The sequence below is a fragment of the Schistocerca cancellata genome, chromosome 8, assembly GCF_023864275.1.
Source record: "Schistocerca cancellata isolate TAMUIC-IGC-003103 chromosome 8, iqSchCanc2.1, whole genome shotgun sequence".
NCBI lineage: Eukaryota > Metazoa > Arthropoda > Insecta > Orthoptera > Acrididae > Schistocerca > Schistocerca cancellata.
In genome coordinates this window covers 51,070,785-51,088,298 of record NC_064633.1, presented here as the reverse complement: position 1 = coordinate 51,088,298, position 17,514 = coordinate 51,070,785, and the positions used below count along the sequence as shown (strand labels likewise).

General features: G+C 46.1%; 1 protein-coding gene across 1 annotated transcript in view; it reads right to left on the bottom strand.

Moving 5' to 3' along the window:
* The window catches only part of LOC126095163 (aminopeptidase N-like), a 297,387-nt gene that overhangs the window by 225,704 nt on the left and 54,169 nt on the right, over positions 1-17,514 (bottom strand). The window contains exon 4 of the mRNA XM_049909885.1: positions 8,688-8,864. Coding sequence (XP_049765842.1) covers positions 8,688-8,864 — 177 coding nt within the window. The remainder of the gene's footprint in view (positions 1-8,687; positions 8,865-17,514) is intronic.

Genomic DNA, 17,514 nt, shown 5'->3' with positions numbered 1-17,514 from the left:
ACGGGGACACTGTAGCATGAAGATGTTTCCTGGGCGAGTTGCTAGCAGTGAATCCGGAAAATGTAATATGGATGGCGAAACATGGGTCAACGTGCGACATGCACGTTCCGTCACATGGACAGAGGACACGCGCCACGGAACTATGAGTGAGCCAACGGGCAAGGAAGGGCGACTAATTATAGTTCATGCTGCCTCTATGAACGGTTTTGTGCCCAGTGTTGTGATGATGTTTGAGTAAAAAAAAATAAATAAATAAAATGTATCTGCAGTCATCTGCTTGTGGTCGTCGACAGTTTTTTAAAGACTGGTTCGTTACTTGTTTGCTACCAAACGTCAGTTCTGGTAGCGTTTTTGTAATGGACAATGTGCCATACCATTCTGTACAATTAAATGAGGCACCAACGGTTGCTGCAAGGAGAGACGAACCAGTCAGCTGGTTCAAAGATAATAAAATAGGCTTTGAATAGAATATGCGGAAAGGAGAACTTCTGGAATTTGTGAAACAATACACGCCACAGAAGACGCGTTATGTGATTGATACATCGGCAGAGAACCACGGCCTCAAAGTTATACTTCTTCCAACGCACTACTGCTACTACATCTACATCTACATGACTTCTCTGCAATTCACATTTAAGTGCTTGGCAGAGGGTTCATCGAACCACAATCATACTATCTCTCTACCATTCCACTCCCGAACAGCGCGCGGGAAAAGCGAACACCTAAACCTTTCTGTTCGAGCTCTGATTTCTCTTATTTTATTTTGATGATCATTTCTACCTGTGTAGGTCGGGCTCAACAAAATACACTCCTGGAAATTGAAATAAGAACACCGTGAATTCATTGTCCCAGGAAGGGGAACTTTTATTGACACATTCCTGGGGTCAGATACATCACATGATCACACTGACAGAACCACAGGCACATAGACACAGGCAACAGAGCATGCACAATGTCGGCACTAGTACAGTGTATATCCACCTTTCGCAGCAATGCAGGCTGCTATTCTCCCATGGAGACGATCGTAGAGATGCTGGATGTAGTCCTGTGGAACGGCTTGCCATGCCATTTCCACCTGGCGCCTCAGTTGGACCAGCGTTCGTGCTGGACGTGCAGACCGCGTGAGACGACGCTTCATCCAGTCCCAAACATGCTCAATGGGGGACAGATCCGGAGATCTTGCTGGCCAGGGTAGTTGACTTACACCTTCTAGAGCACGTTGGGTGGCACGGGATACATGCGGACGTGCATTGTCCTGTTGGAACAGCAAGTTCCCTTGCCGGTCTAGGAATGGTAGAACGATGGGTTCGATGACGGTTTGGATGTACCGTGCACTATTCAGTGTCCCCTCGACGATCACCAGTGGTGTACGGCCAGTGTAGGAGATCGCTCCCCACACCATGATGCCGGGTGTTGGCCCTGTGTGCCTCGGTCGTATGCAGTCCTGATTGTGGCGCTCACCTGCACGGCGCCAAACACGCATACGACCATCATTGGCACCGAGGCAGAAGCGACTCACATCGCTGAAGACGACACGTCTTCATTCGTCCCTCCATTCACGCCTGTCGCGACACCACTGGAGGCGGGCTGCACGATGTTGGGGCGTGAGCGGAAGACGGCCTAACGCTGTGCGGGACCGTAGCCCAGCTTCATGGAGACGGTTGTGAATGGTCCTCGCCGATACCCCAGGAGCAACAGTGTCCCTAATTTGCTGGGAAGTGGCGGTGCGGTCCCCTACGGCACTGCGTAGGATCCTACGGTCTTGGCGTGCATCCGTGCGTCGCTGCGGTCCGGTCCCAGGTCGACGGGCACGTGCACCTTCCGCCGACCACTGGCGACAACATCGATGTACTGTGGAGACCTCACGCCCCACGTGTTGAGCAATTCGGCGGTACGTCCACCCGGCCTCCCGCATGCCCACTATACGCCCTCGCTCAAAGTCCGTCAACTGCACATACGGTTCACGTCCACGCTGTCGCGGCATGCTACCAGTGTTAAAGACTGCGATGGAGCTCCGTATGCCACGGCAAACTGGCTGACGCTGACGGCGGCGGTGCACAAATGCTGCGCAGCTAGCGCCATTCGACGGCCAACACCGCGGTTCCTGGTGTGTCCGCTGTGCCGTGCGTGTGATCATTGCTTGTACAGCCCTCTCGCAGTGTCCGGAGCAAGTATGGTGGGTCTGACACACCGGTGTCAATGTGTTCTTTTTTCCATTTCCAGGAGTGTATTTTCGCATTCGGAAGGGAAAGTTGGTGACTGAAATTTCGTAAATAGATCTCGCCGCGACGAAAAACGTCTTTGCTTTAATGACTTCCATCCCAACTCGCGTATCATGTTTGCCACACTCTCTCCCCTATTACGTGATAATACAAAACGAGCTGCCCTTTTTTGCAACGCAGTGGAACTCATCTGGGTTCAAATAAAAGCAGATGTTACGGAGCGAGACAAAACCTTTACGTTGCGAGACACAAGAGATGCTGGTAAATAAGGCTGTCACACGAAAACGCCAGAAAACTGGAAAACGTCGTGAACCACGTGTGGAAAGAAATTACGAAGTCAAACACACAAGAAGGTGTAATAGATGAATCTGTTCATAATATTGTAATTTATTTATCAGACGACGAGGGCAGCAGCAGCGAAGATACCAAAGACTACACTATGTCGTCAAAAGTATCCGGACACCCCCAAAAACATGCGTTATCCATATTAGGTGCATTGTGCTGCCACGTACTGCCAGGTACTCCATATCAGCGACCTCACAAGGCAACCTCCCCATCGCACCCCCTTCAGATTTAGTTATAAGTTGGCACAGTGGATAGGCCTTGAAAAACTGAACACAGATCAATCGAGAAAATAGGAAGAAGTTGTGTGAGACTATGAAAAAAATAAGCAAAATATACAAACTGAGTAGTCCATGAGCAAGATATGCAACATCAAGGGCACTATGAGCTCAGGAGCGCTGTGGCCCGTGGTTAGCGTGAACAGCTGTGGAACGAAAGGTCCTTCGTTCAAGTCTTCCCTCGAGTAAAAAGTTTAACTTTTTTTATTTTCAGACAATTATTATCTATCCGTCCGTCCGTCCGATGCGAGGTAACAGCGCCGTTGTATGGGGGACGCTACACCTAAACACTTCTTTGGGACCCAGAGAGGTGGCGCAGTGGTTAGCACATTGGACTCGCATTCGGGAGGACGACGGTTCAATCCCGCGTCCGGCCATCCTGATTTAGGTTTTCCGTGATTTCCCTAAATCGCTCCAGGCAAACGCCGGGATGGTTCCTTTGAAAGGGCACGGCCAACTTCCTTTCCTGTCCTTCCCTAATCCGATGAGATCGATGACCTCGCTGTTTGGTCTCTTCCCCCAAAAACAACCAACCAACTTCTTTGGGAGTCATTATCACATCCACAAGAAAACCTAAATCGAGCAAGGTAGAAGAATCTTTTGAACCATTCGCCAAGTGTACAAGTTAGGGGGGTCGACAACATATTCCTGTCGTGTGACGCACATGCCGTCACCAGTGTCGTATAGAATATATTAGGCGTGTTTTCCTGTGGAGGAATCGGTTGACCTATGACCTTGCGATCAAATGTTTTCGGTTCCCATTGGAGAGGCACGTCCTTTCGTCTACTAATCGCACGGTTTTGCGGTGTGGTCACAAAACACAGACACTAAACTTACTACAGTGAACAGTGACGTCAATGAACGAACGGACGGATAATAAATTTGCGAAAATAAAGAAAGTAAACCTTTCACTCGAGGGAAGACTTGAACCAAGGACCTCTCGTTCGGCAGCTGCTCACGCTAACCACGAGACCACGGCGCTCCTGAGCTCACATTATCCTTAATGTTGCCTATGTTGCACATGGACTACTCAGTTTGTATATTTTGCTTATTTTTTTCATAGTTCCACACAACTTCCTTTTTTCTCGATTAATCTGTGTTCAGTTTTTCAAGGCCTATCCACTGTGCCAACTTATAACTAAATCTGAGGGGGGTGTGATGGGGAGGTTCCCTTGTCAGTAGTCATTAGATATCGTGAGAGAGGAGAATGGGGTGCTCTGCAGAATTCACAGACTTCGAACGCATTCTGGTTACTGGGTGCCACTTGTGTCATACGTCTGTACGTACCTGAACATCCCTAGGTCCACTGTTTCCGATGTGATAGTGAAGTGAAAACGTGGAGAGACACTTTCAGCACAAAAGCGTACAGGCCGAACTCGTCTGTTGACTGGCAGAGGCGGCCAACAGTTGAAGAGGGTCGTAATGTGTAATACGCAGACATATATCCACACCATCACACACGAATTCCAGACTGTATCAGGATCCACTATAAGTACTATGACTCTTAGGCGGGAGGTGAGAAAAGTTGGATTTCATGGTCGAGCGGTTGCTCATAAGCCACACTTCACGCCGGTAAATGCCAAACGATGCCTCGCTTGGTGTAAGGAGTGTAAACATTGGACGATTGAACAGTGGAAAAACGTTGTGTGGAGTGACGAATCACGCTCCACGACGCGGCGATCCGATAGCAGAGTATGGCGAATGCCCGGTGAACATCTGCCAGCGTGTGTAGTGCCAACAGTAAAATTCGGAGGCGGTGCTGTTATGGTGTGGTCGTTTATTTTCATAGAGGGGGCTTGCACCCGTTGTTGTTTTGCGTGGCACTATCACAGCACAGGACTACATTAATGTTTTAAGCAGCTTCTTGCTTCCCACTGTTGAAAAGCAATTCGGGGATGGCGATTACATCTTTCAACGCGATGGAGGACCTATTCATAATGCACGGCTTGTGGCGGAGTGGTTACGTGAGAATAACATCCCTGTAATGGACTGGCCTGCACAGAGTCCTGACCTGATTCCCACAGTACACCCTTGGGGTATTTTGGAACGCCGACTTCGTGCCAGGCCTCACCGACCGACATCGATACCTCTCCTCAGTGCAGCACTCCGTGAAGAATGTGCTGCCATTCCCCAAGAAACCTTCCAGCACCAGATTGAACGTATGCCTGCGAGAGTGGAAACTGTCATCAAGGCTAAGGGTGGGCCAACACCATATTGAATGAATTCCTGCATTACCGATGGAGGGCACCACAAACTTGTACGTCATTTTCAGCCAGGTGTCCGGATACTTTTGATCACATAGTGTATGTGGTCGAGACGAGAGGTGGCCAATCAGATGACGATGATCTTGGGGTTTCCGTTCTCCCGCACGAAAAATAGAGGTAACGTCCTTACTTGGTATTTTACATGTACCATTTGTGCAGTTTGATTTGCCTTGTTAAAGTTGAAAACCTAATATCAGACTGGTATGTAATGCTGTGAAATCTGGACCGTGTAACAATAAAATAAAAATTGTTGCAGTCAAACGAGTGCAATATCGTTAAAGAAAATATTTGTGTGTGTGTTTGTGTAAGGTGAGAAACACTGGTAGTGCATGTGGAAAAACATTCCATCAAGGAACACATCGGTCAGCAGAATGCTGCCCCTACAGGAATGCTGCAATGAATGACGCGACTTTGTCAGGTTCTGAAGGAGCCGAGTGTTGCCGCGGGCCGAAGGGTGTGACGGGAAGGTCTGTGACCCCGCTCCTCCCCCCCCCCCCCCTTCCGCCCTACCGATGGCTCACTACTCGCCCATGTCGAATACTGGCAACTGCGCCGCCAGCTGGCAGAGCTCTGCTCTCTACGTTCGGAGTTTAGGAAGCAGGAGACCCCGGGTTCGATTTCCAGCGTCGGTACAAATTTTCACTCGCTGCTTCAGTCTAAACACAAAAAAGTCGCATTAAAGTACGTTAAGATTATGTACATTGATTCCGAGCCTTATAATAAACGTTAAAGTGACAGTCGAGGTCTACCTGGTGTTTGTGAGCCTCTTTACCTAGATGTATTGTCTTTTCGTGTGTATTCCATTTCTTCACCGCCTCGTTTCTTCCTTCTACCTTCACCTCTCTCCCTTCGTTTTGGTGTAGTTTTTCTTTCCATTTTGCAATGCTGTGTATTATTTGCACGTCATAATAACTTCCCTATTGTTGGAAACAGATGCCCTATTGTTGGAAGCATGCCATGGAGCTACTTCAGTTGTCAGCAGACAGTAACAGAGAGTTCGTGTACATTATTTGAACATCGATGTGGAATCTCTGAGAGGACAGCTATCTTTAGACATTAGTAAACACCGTTTCCTGCCGTTCTTACACTTTATGATGTATCAGGCAGCGTAACTTGTTGTGACAGTGCGAGAGAGAGAGAGAGAGAGAGAGAGAGAGACAAAGATATTGCTTATTACTCTGTGGCGGTCAGCGCTCACTTAATTATTCTTAGGATATAGAGCTTTTGTTCTTCTTAAGAGTAAATTTGACGACTGCACAGCCATTCTTGTGATGTAAAAATCGACGCCATTGCGAGTTTTTGTTTCACATTGTAAAATATATGTGTATATGGAAGGAAATCAGTTAATACGAGGTGCATTCAAGTTCTAAGGCCTCCGATTTTTTTTTCTCCGGACTGGAAAGAGATAGAAACATGTGCATTGTTTTAAAATGAGGCCGCGTTCATCGTCAATACGTCCCAGAGATGGCAGCACCGTACGGCAGATGGAATTTTACCGCCAGCAGCGAGAATGAGAACTGTTTTAAATACTTAAAATGGCGACGTTTTACTTGCTTGAACAGCGTGCAATCATTCGTTTTCTGAATTTGCGTGGTGTGAAACCAATTGAAATTCATCGACAGTTGAAGGAGGCATGTGGTGATGGAGTTATGGATGTGTCGAAAGTGCGTTCGTGGGTGCGACAGTTAAATGAAGGCAGAACATCATGTGACAACAAACCCAAATAACCTCGGGCTCGCACAAGCCGGTCTGATGACATGATCGAGAAAGTGGAGAGAATTGTTTTGGGGGATCGCCGAATGACTGTTGAACAGATCGCCTCCAGAGTTGGCATTTCTGTGGGTTCTGTGCACAAAATCCTGCATGACGACCTGAAAATGCGAAAAGTGTCATCCAGGTGGGTGCCACGAATGCTGACGGACGACCACACGGCTGCCCGTGTGGCATGTTGCCATGCAATATTGACGCGCAACGACAGCATGAATGGGACTTTCTTTTCGTCGGTTGTGACAATGGATGAGACGTGGATGCCATTTTTCAATCCAGAAACAAAGCGCCAGTCAGCTCAATGGAAGCACACATATTCACCGGCACCAAAAATATTTCGGGTAACCGCCAGTGCTGAAAAAATGATGGTGTCCATGTTCTGGGACAGCGAGGGCGTAATCCTTACCCATTGCGTTCCAAACGGCACTACGGTAACATGTGCATCCCACGAAAATGTTTTGAAGAACAAATTCCTTCCTGCACTGCAACAAAAACGTCCAGGAAGGGCTGCACGTGTGCTGTTTCACCAAGACAACGCACCCGCACATCGAGCTAACGTTACGCAACAGTTTCTTCGCTATAACAACTTTGAAGTGATTCAAATGGTTCAAATGGCTCTGAGCACTATGGGACTCAACTGCTGTGGTCATAAGTCCCCTAGAACTTAGAACTACTTAAACCTAACTAACCTAAGGACAGCACACAACACCCAGCCATCACGAGGCAGAGAAAATCCCTGACCCCGCCGGGAATCGAACCCGGGAACCCGGGCGTGGGAAGCGAGAACGCTACCGCACGACCACTAGATGAGGGCGAAGTGATTCCTCATGCTCCCTACTCACCTGACCTGGCTCCTAGTGACATTTGGATTTTTTTCCAACAATGAAAGACACTCTCCGTGGCCACACATTCACCAGCTGTGCTGCTATTGCCTCAGCGATTTTCCAGTGGTCAAAACAGACTCCTAAAGAAGCCTTCGCCGCTGCCATGGAATCATGGCGTCAGCGTTGTGAAAAATGTGTACGTCTGCAGGGCGATTACGTCGAGAAGTAACGCCAGTTTCATCGATTTTGGGTGAGTAGTTAATTAGAAAAAAAATCGGAGGCCTTAGAACTTGAATGCACCTCGTAGAACAATAAAATACTGTTCATTTCAAGAAGGTACGTGTTATTATACACCCAGCGTATACTTCTATTGTGATTTAATAACAAATACCAGGTTGAGAACAGTTCCAACGGGAGCGTTCAGTTCTAGTGAAATAGTTCAATCTTTTCTTTGGAAAAGGAGTCACTTCTTGGATCATTCAAATCCACAATAGTACCTGGACATTTCTCAGATCTGAAAGCAATCTGACTGCTATGCAACAGAGCGCCGAAGAATATTTCTCTGTACTTTGGTTACCACTTTCAGCTCAACACGGTATCTGCAGAATCTAGAGCAGATTTCTACAACAGCGGAAGCATGTAATCGCTATCAGTTTCACACATCGCCCTGTGTACGGTGTATATATTTACCCACAACAGTGAACAGTGACCAGTGTGTGAGTATCACTCACACACATAGAAAGACAATACACGGTGGTGTGGGAAACATTTCAGTATAAAGGTCCTATAGAGCTACACAGTAATTAGCCAAGTAGTAGTAGTGGTAAACAAAAAATTTTTCTTTTTTTTCAAAGGAGCCTTTATAACTTGTGTCAGGATGTATGTTACTGGTCGTGGTATTTATTGCGGAATTTCACCAATTACTCCAGTCTTCCTAGTCTGACACTCGACTTGTTGTTTACTTACTCAGCACATTTTTTGAGGGCGTACCTGCGACTGTGTCGGGCGGCGGCAGCTGGCGCCGAGTCGAGGGCGCCGTTGGAGAGCGCGCCGTAGCCGGTGGGCGGGTACAAGGTCACGCTGAAGTTGGCCTTGAGCGCCGGCTCGTCGAAGCAGGGGAACGCCTTGCGGGCGCTCATGGGGGCGAACTGCGTCGCCGCCAGGTACCTGCACAGCGATTCAACTAAGGCTGGCGACCGAAATTCGTAACTGCGTCTCACATGCGGCTGAAATTGGGAACCAGTCCTTGTTTCCTTGGCCGCTACTTTGGAGACGCCATATCGGGTTCATCATACAGGGGCTGTTTCCATATTGTAACTTGGATGCTACGACAGCATGATGCGTAGTACTGGAATGGGAACAGCACCTCGCAGCCCTCTATTCCACCGACGCACCCATTTTTTTTACTTCTTTCCTTTTTCACTACCCCGCATCTCTCCCCAGCTGTCCGTCTAAACCAGCTGCCATGCCCTCTGTCCACCTCGTCCCTGTATGCTCCCCTAACCTGCTGTTCCGCCCCCTCCCCACCCTCCTCCTTACCCCCAACACAGAGCTGCCTCTCCCATCATGCGCTGCTGCTTACAGTCTGGTCTCAACAACCAGAGATTGTGTTTATCTGTGTGTGAGTTGCATTTGTGTGTGTGTGTGTGTGTGGTCTGTTTTCGACAAAGGCCTTGTTGGCCGAAAGCTCACTTTCGAACAGTCTGTTGGTTGCGCCTAAGTGCGACTAAGCATCGCTGCTCTATCCTAACAGATTTACTCCATATAGTTTGAAGGCTTATCCTGTATGTGATGGCTGTTGTCCCGTTGTTAGCGATGTATTGTTGCAGAGTCGGAGGAAGTAGGTTCGTAATATCTACAAAAACACTGATGCTTTTTTCCTCTTCATCTTCGCGTTTGTAACAGATTCTGGGAGTTCCTTACTGACATAACAGAAGTATCTCCTTCAATATTCGATGTTATCTATACAGGTTGTTCGGAAATTCCTATGACAGATTTCTAGGACTTGTAGAGGGGAGTGAGTACATAATATTTTGAATTGTAACCGACATATGGAAATGTACCATTTCCGTTTTACAGCCTTTTGAAAACGCCGCTGCTCGGTAAATATGCAACAATGTAGTCGCCGTTGGGAACGGTTACGTCAGGTCGACCGACATCATTTGACGTCCGTCCTACCTCTCTGATCTGATTCGAGTCTCATTCACGTGTCTGTCAGAGCAACACGGCCGAGTACACGTTTGCAGAGTACTCCGAGACGATCCTCCTGTCTGGCAAACTCACAGTACTGGAAGAGATACTCGTCGCCTATGTCGAGATCGTTCCCCACATCGTTCGACACCGTTGTTACCGTTTCCGCCACAATTACGCAGCGGCTTCCAGAAAGGGCTGCCTCCACCGCCAGCAGGCGCGATCGCCGTGGTGCTCGGAGGAGACGCTGCGCACGCAAATTCGAAGGGGCGTGCTGCATCACGGTGAAGACAACCCGTCAACGAATACACGACGAATTTGTTTGGCTGTTAATGAGTGGAACCGTAAAACGAGTGATGCAATGGATCTCCCCTTATCAATTACTAGTAAAATTGGTCGCGTTACCAACGTGTTTTGAAATGGTTATAGCGGTTCCAGTTCAAAATATTATCCTGTCACTATCCTCTAAAAGAACTACAAGTTTGTAACGGGTATGTCCGACGTCATGCTACAAAGTAATGCCTCCGAACTTTTTATACGAAAACTCTTAAAGCGTTTTGGATAAAACAAACTGTATTAACATTCTACATACTCTCAGGTCTACATATTTATTTCTTAACGTAGTTACCTTGGTGATCAACACTTTTCTCCCAACGAGAGGCGAGTTTGTTGGTAACGTCACCACAGAATGTTTGACTTTGTTGAGGGAGCCACGAACTCACCTCTGCTTGTACGGCTTCATCACTATGAAAGTCAAGTCCCGGAATGGGTTGTTCAAGTTTTGGAAAGAGACGAGAATCGGACGGGGCCAAGTCTGGACTGTACGGAGAGTGATCCGTGACAATGAAGCAGAGGCGTCGGATTGTCACAGATGTCGCAGCGATAGTGTGTGGTGTGGCGTTGTCGTGCTGAAGGAGGCTGTGCTCCACCTGTGTGGACCAACTCTTGGAATTTGAAACTCGATTGCAGCGCGCTGTTTCTTACACACCGACGTCGTTGCGTTGCCCACTAGTTCTTTACACACTACAATACAGAGCGTTCTAGCTCCAGGCGGGCTGCAAATATCTAGACGTGATGAACAAAGACGTTGAATGTTAATGCAGTTTGTTTTATTAGAAAGCTTCAAGACTTCTCACGTTAAGAAATTCGGAAGCGTTAATTTTCAGCACACCCTCGTATAAGAGCGCGGTCTCTCAGTTGTGGGTTCCGCCCATTTTGTGACTTCATCTGATTAAGAAACGAAAGATGAAATTGCTGCAGGTGAAATAACAAGCAACGACATTTATGTTCAGTTTTGTCACAAATATTTGACCGCTTTTTCCAAATGTTGCGATTTCCGAGGGTAGGGTTGCGAGTACAGCTTAAATTACTGCGATTAAAGTGAGGGTTGTTTGTAGTTTTGCTTATCACAAATATTTAGGTGGTACGCAATCCTTTACAGTGCTTCCATAAATTTGTCGGTCAGGGACGAGACTGCACCACACGAGCGAGGGACGTCAGGTGACCACTTTCCGATTTCAGCCGAATGCCGGACGCACTTCCTATTTTTATTTTATTTATTTATTTAACCCGATATAACTGAGGCTCCTCTTACATCAACCCAGGGTTTCACACAAACAGGTTATTATTACATCCTAGTTACCTAAAAAATAAAATTTTAATATGACAAATACACTCCTGGAAATTGAAATAAGAACACCGTGAATTCATTGTCCCAGGAAGGGGAAACTTTATTGACACATTCCTGGGGTCAGATACATCACATGATCACACTGACAGAACCACATGCACATAGACACAGGCAACAGAGCATGCACAATGTCGGCACTAGTACAGTGTATATCCACCCTTCGCAGCAATGCAGGCTGCTATTCTCCCATGGAGACGATCGTAGAGATGCTGGACGTAGTCCTGTGGAACGGCTTGCCATGCCATTTCCACCTCGCGCCTCAGTTGGACCAGCGTTCGTGCTGGACGTGCAGACCGCGTGCGACGACGCTTCATCCAGTCCCAAACATGCTCAATGGGGGACAGATCCGGAGATCTTGCTGGCCAGGGTAGTTGACTTACACCTTCTAGAGCACGTTGGGTGGCACGGGATACATGCGGACGTGCATTGTCCTGTTGGAACAGCAAGTTCCCTTGCCGGTCTAGGAATGGTAGAACGATGGGTTCGATGACGGTTTGGATGTACCGTGCACTATTCAGTGTCCCCTCGACGATCACCAGTGGTGTACGGCCAGTGTGGGAGATCGCTCCCCACACCATGATGCCGGGTGTTGGCCCTGTGTGCCTCGGTCGTATGCAGTCCTGATTGTGGCGCTCACCTGCACGGCGCCAAACACGCATACGACCATCATTGGCACCAAGGCAGAAGCGACTCTCATCGCTGAAGACGACACGTCTCCATCGTCCCTCCATTCACGCTTGTCGCGACATCACTGGAGGCGGGCTGCACCATGTTGGGGCGTGAGCGGAAGACGGCCTAACGGTGTGCGGGACCGTAGCCCAGCTTCATGGAGACGGTTGCGAATGGTCCTCGCCGATACCCCAGGAGCAACAGTGTCCCTAATTTGCTGGGAAGTGGCGGTGCGGTCCCCTACGGCACTGCGTAGGATCCTACGGTCTTGGCGTGCATCCGTGCGTCGCTGCGGTCCGGTCCCAGGTCGACGGGCACGTGCACCTTCCGCCGACCACTGGCGACAACATCGATGTACTGTGGAGACCTCACGCCCCACGCGTTGCGCAATTCGGCGGTACGTCCACCCGGCCTCCCGCATGCCCACTATATGCCCTCGCTCAAAGTCCGTCAACTGTACATACGGTTCACGTCCACGCTGTCGCGGCATGCTACCAGTGTTAAAGACTGCGATGGAGCTCCGTATGCCACGGCAAACTGGCTGACACTGACGGCGGCGGTGCACAAATGCTGCGCAGCTAGCGCCATTCGACGGCCAACACCGCGGTTCCTGGTGTGTCCGCTGTGCCGTGCGTGTGATCATTGCTTGTACAGCCCTCTCGCAGTGTCCGGAGCAAGTATGGTGGGTCTGACACACCAGTGTCAATCTGTTCTTTTTTCCATTTCCAGGAGTGTAGTATTGAAATGTATGGAGTGTCTACAGTAACTACTCCTTCTGCCACTAAAAATGATAATAATAATAATAATAATAATAATAATAAATATCACTACATACTGCATATGTAAAATTGGGCCGTGAGTATATATATTTCACTTTGTAGCCAAAACTATTAATTCCATAGCAATGGCGTTTATGCATGGGAGGGGGCTTAAGTCTCGCACTGTGCACTATAGTGTTTTGCTCGCAGTGGGTGGAACTGGGTGGTTGTGGGTGGTAAAAATTGTAACCCTGAAGTAATTAAAACTCAGCGCTGCCAATACAAACTGCGTGGCATAATCTCTGCAAACGCGATGCAGAATGATTATATGGGAAGAATGTACAATGGCCCATAAAAAAGCTACTGAAGCATTCAATAAAACATTACAAAATCTTTGGAAAAAGAGCATATTAATGGGAGTCGTTTTACTGCTATCAGGGGAGTAAGTTCAAAATCAACACCGCCAAATGAAACAAAGGCAAGTTTCAAAAAATAAATACTTTGGGATAAGGTTGAAAAGTTATCTTTGAAAGACAATGTGCGAGCAACAACGGCAGGAGATCTAAAAGCTCACATATTTATCGAAAATTTATTGAAAATTGGAAATGGTACTTACCCTCTCGATTTCTACTCTGGTAACCTTATTCTAATACAAGAATTATGCAATGTGGTAGAAGCCTCAGAACAACTAATTAATAAAGTGTATCCATTGATGGTAATGAACTGCTGAAATAAAGATTGATTGTGTGAGTGAATAATTTTAAAACCTCGGAACGATGTATTGTCACAAATAAATCATCGAATACAGAAGATGATTCCAGGAGCAGAAACAACATATAAATCGATAGATGCAATACAAAATGGATTAAGAACAAAGTGTTACCTTTCCAACCGAGTTTTCAAACCCATTAAATCAGTCTGGTGTGCCTCTGCATGCATTGACACTGAAAACTGGATAGCCAAAAACACTATTACGAAGTATTAACTTACTCAGATTATTTAATGGGACAAGACTGTGTGTCAAACAACTACTTCATAATATTGTTGAAGCAATAATTTTAACTGGTAAACAAAAAGGAAAATCGTTGTTCATACCAAGAATCCCATTTCATCTCAACTCGTATGCCATTTTCTTTTAAAAGATTAGAGTTTCCTGTGAAATTAGCTTATTATATGACAATCAGTAAAACTCAGGTCCAAACATTTCACTACTGTGGAGTTAATTTGAAGGAACCCTGTTTCTCACAAGGTCAGTGCTACAATGCATTATCACGTGTCAGAAAATCAGAAAATAAAATTGTATATGCCACACAACCAAACAAAGTACAGTATATAAGAGTGTGATTTGAAGACTTTACATGTAAGATATTTGTCCAAATAGAAAAAACCGAAATGAAAAGTCGTTCACTGCAGGTTTTTCGGCCATTATTACATTTATAAAACCACTGATAGAAAATTAAACCTCAAGGGAAGCGGGTTATTTTCAGCTATTAATAACAATAATTATAGCGGCAGATATGAAGAGAATTTTTAGGTGTACAAGATAGATGTTTTCTGGTACAGCGATTCTGGGAAAAGAAAATTATAGGAGACTTCACGAGCTAAGAATACCAGGAGAGGAGATTGGAAAGAAGGATGTACAAGGGTAACTAGTGCATACACAGGGACAATGGTAGTCATTATCGTCGCTTTAGTAGATACAGCTTCATTCGCTGTTGACCTTTAACAGAGTGGAATAGGCCTTATGTGTTATAAATAACACCGATATGTTTTATTATATGTGCAGTAACAGATGTTCACTGTACACTTTAAGTTTTAACATATGTTTGGTATACTTTATTACATGTTCAATCACAGATATTTATACTTAATTACATACGCAATTACAAGAATTCATACTGAATTACATACACAGCTACAAGCATTTAGCCATTTATTTTAAATTTCAACATCTGTTCACATTTTATCATCAAAAAATTCTGTTATATTATAAAATGGATTTTAAGCCAGCCAGCTGTACAGTTTTCTTTGAAATAATTTAAGAGGCATAGACCATGCTGAGAGTGGTAATCTGTTAGTGATTTTTAGGGAGCTCAGTGTGTTTGAGTGGGCTGTTTTTACTGGTCTGTGTCTCGGAAAATCCATTTCAATTTTTCCTCTGTGTTAGTGTGTATTTCCTATTAGACCAGCGCTATCAGTTTCTCTTATGACTCCTTTTTGTATCTTCAATATATCACTTATATGTGTACAGTAACCCTGACCCATTACTAGCAGTCCATAAGAAATGTGAGACTGGTACAGTCCGCAATATTTCAATCTTAAATAGTTAGGAGTAACTAAAACTCTGTTTCCACGTTAGGTATGTTACCCTTGATATTATTTTGTAGATGTGACTGATGTGTTCGCTCCAGTTCAATTTGGAGTCAGTATGGAAATTTTAACTGTTCTAGTTTCTATATCATTAGGTAGTCCTAACAGAAGATGCTGGGTTCTGCCAGGATTATACAGCAGTTTGTCAGTGGAGTACAGTTTTACTGCAGCATTTTGTTATTCCAGTGACACTTGTAATACTGATGTGTCCTGTTTAGTTGCAATTATCGTTGTCATCTGCGTAGCAGACCACAGACTGAGGGACGTTATGTGGCAAATATTTGATGGCAGTTGCGAATAATAATTGTCTCTACCACTTTCATTAGAGAATGTCTCTCACTGAAATGACATGTCATTAACTGTCTTCTGAAGTTAGAGACGTTATTCAGTTCCGTAATATAATGTGGGAGGTTGTTCCAGAGCTGAATCCTTGCTGCTGAAAAGGACTTTGAGCAAACAGACGAACGATGGAGTAGGACAGAAAGTATTTCTTTTTTGCTCTGATGGGAACAAGTGATGCTGCCATGTTGTTCGGACAAGAGCATTAAGGTAGTGGAGAGAGATGGGGGACAGTGTTCGTTGGCACGACAGTACAGGAGACAGAGAACACGAAACTCTCTGCGCTTGTCTGCAGGCAGCTAGGATAGCTGTGCATGTCATGGTAAAGTATGATCATAGAGTCTAGCACCACAGATTTAACGAATATACGCATGCATAGCCAGTTCTACACACCATGAACCTTCCTCATAAAGATTGCAAGATAACATTTCTGTATTCAATAATTGGAAGCACTAAGGGTTTACACAAAGTTCTTTTTCAGTTCAAATGGGAAGAGCATTTTATATTTCCGTAAGGCATGGAGAGATGATGATACGTTCTTGTGTGTTGCAGTTGTGTGCGCAGTTCAACTTAGATTTTCTTCTATTATGACTCCTAGACTCTCTGCTGAGGGTAAACAAAGCGGTAGACAAGTTTACTTCCACATCTCCTTAAGCTGGCTTCTTGGATCCCAGGTTCGCTGCCTCAGACTGTTCAGTCGAGCATTCTTTATGTCCTGTTCGGTTTTTGCACGCTCTTACGGAAACATCCTGTACACGGGCAACAAAATACAGAAGAGTTATTTAAAAAGTGGTTACGTCATTTCTACTGTCCTGAGTTCTTGCAACTGTAGATAAACTTTCGCTCCTTCTGTTTTACCACTGCTACCTCCAGAATTTGAAAGTGTGTAGTCCAATCAATTACACTACTGGCCATTAAAATTGCTACACCACGAAGATGACGTGCTACAGAAATGAAATTTAACCGATAGGAAGAAGATGCTGTGATATGCAAATGATTAGCTTTTCAGAGCATTCACACAAGGTTGGCGCCGGTGGCGACACGTACAACATGCTGACATGAGGAAAGATTCAAACCGATTTCTCATAAACAAACAACAGTTGACCGGCGTTGCCTGGTTAAACGTTGTTGTGATGCCTCGTGTAAGGAGGAGAAATGCGCACCATCACGTTTCCGACTTTGATAAAGGTCGGATTGTAGCCTATCGCGATTGCGGTGAATCTTATCGTGAGATTGCTGTTCGCGTTGGTCGAGATCCAATGACTGTTAGCAGTATATGGAATCGGTGGGTTCAGGAGGGTAATACGGAACGCCCTGCTGGATCCCAACTGCCTCGTATCACTAGCAGTCGAGATGACAGGCATCTTATCCACATGGCTGTAACGGATTGTTCAAATGGTTCAAATGGCTCTGAGCACTATGGGACATAACAGCTGAGGTCATCAGTCCCCTAGAACTTAGAGCTACTTAACCCTAACTAACCTAAGGACATCACACACATCCACGCCCGAGCCAGGATTCGAACCTGCGACCGTAGCGGTCGCGCGGTTCCAGACTGTAGCGCCTAGAACCGCTCGGCCACCGCGGCCGGCTATTTAAATTAGTTTGATGTTTTCTTCGTCGACTCTTGGTAGAACAGTTTCATATGAGTTTTATTTCGCAATAGCTAAAATAGAGCTATGTATAATTGTCATTTAAATTATTAGTTGTACGGGGCTCGGCCACACCGGTCGGCTAACGGATCGTGCAGCCACGTCTCGATCCCTGAGTCAACAGATGGGGACGTTTGCAAGACAACAAC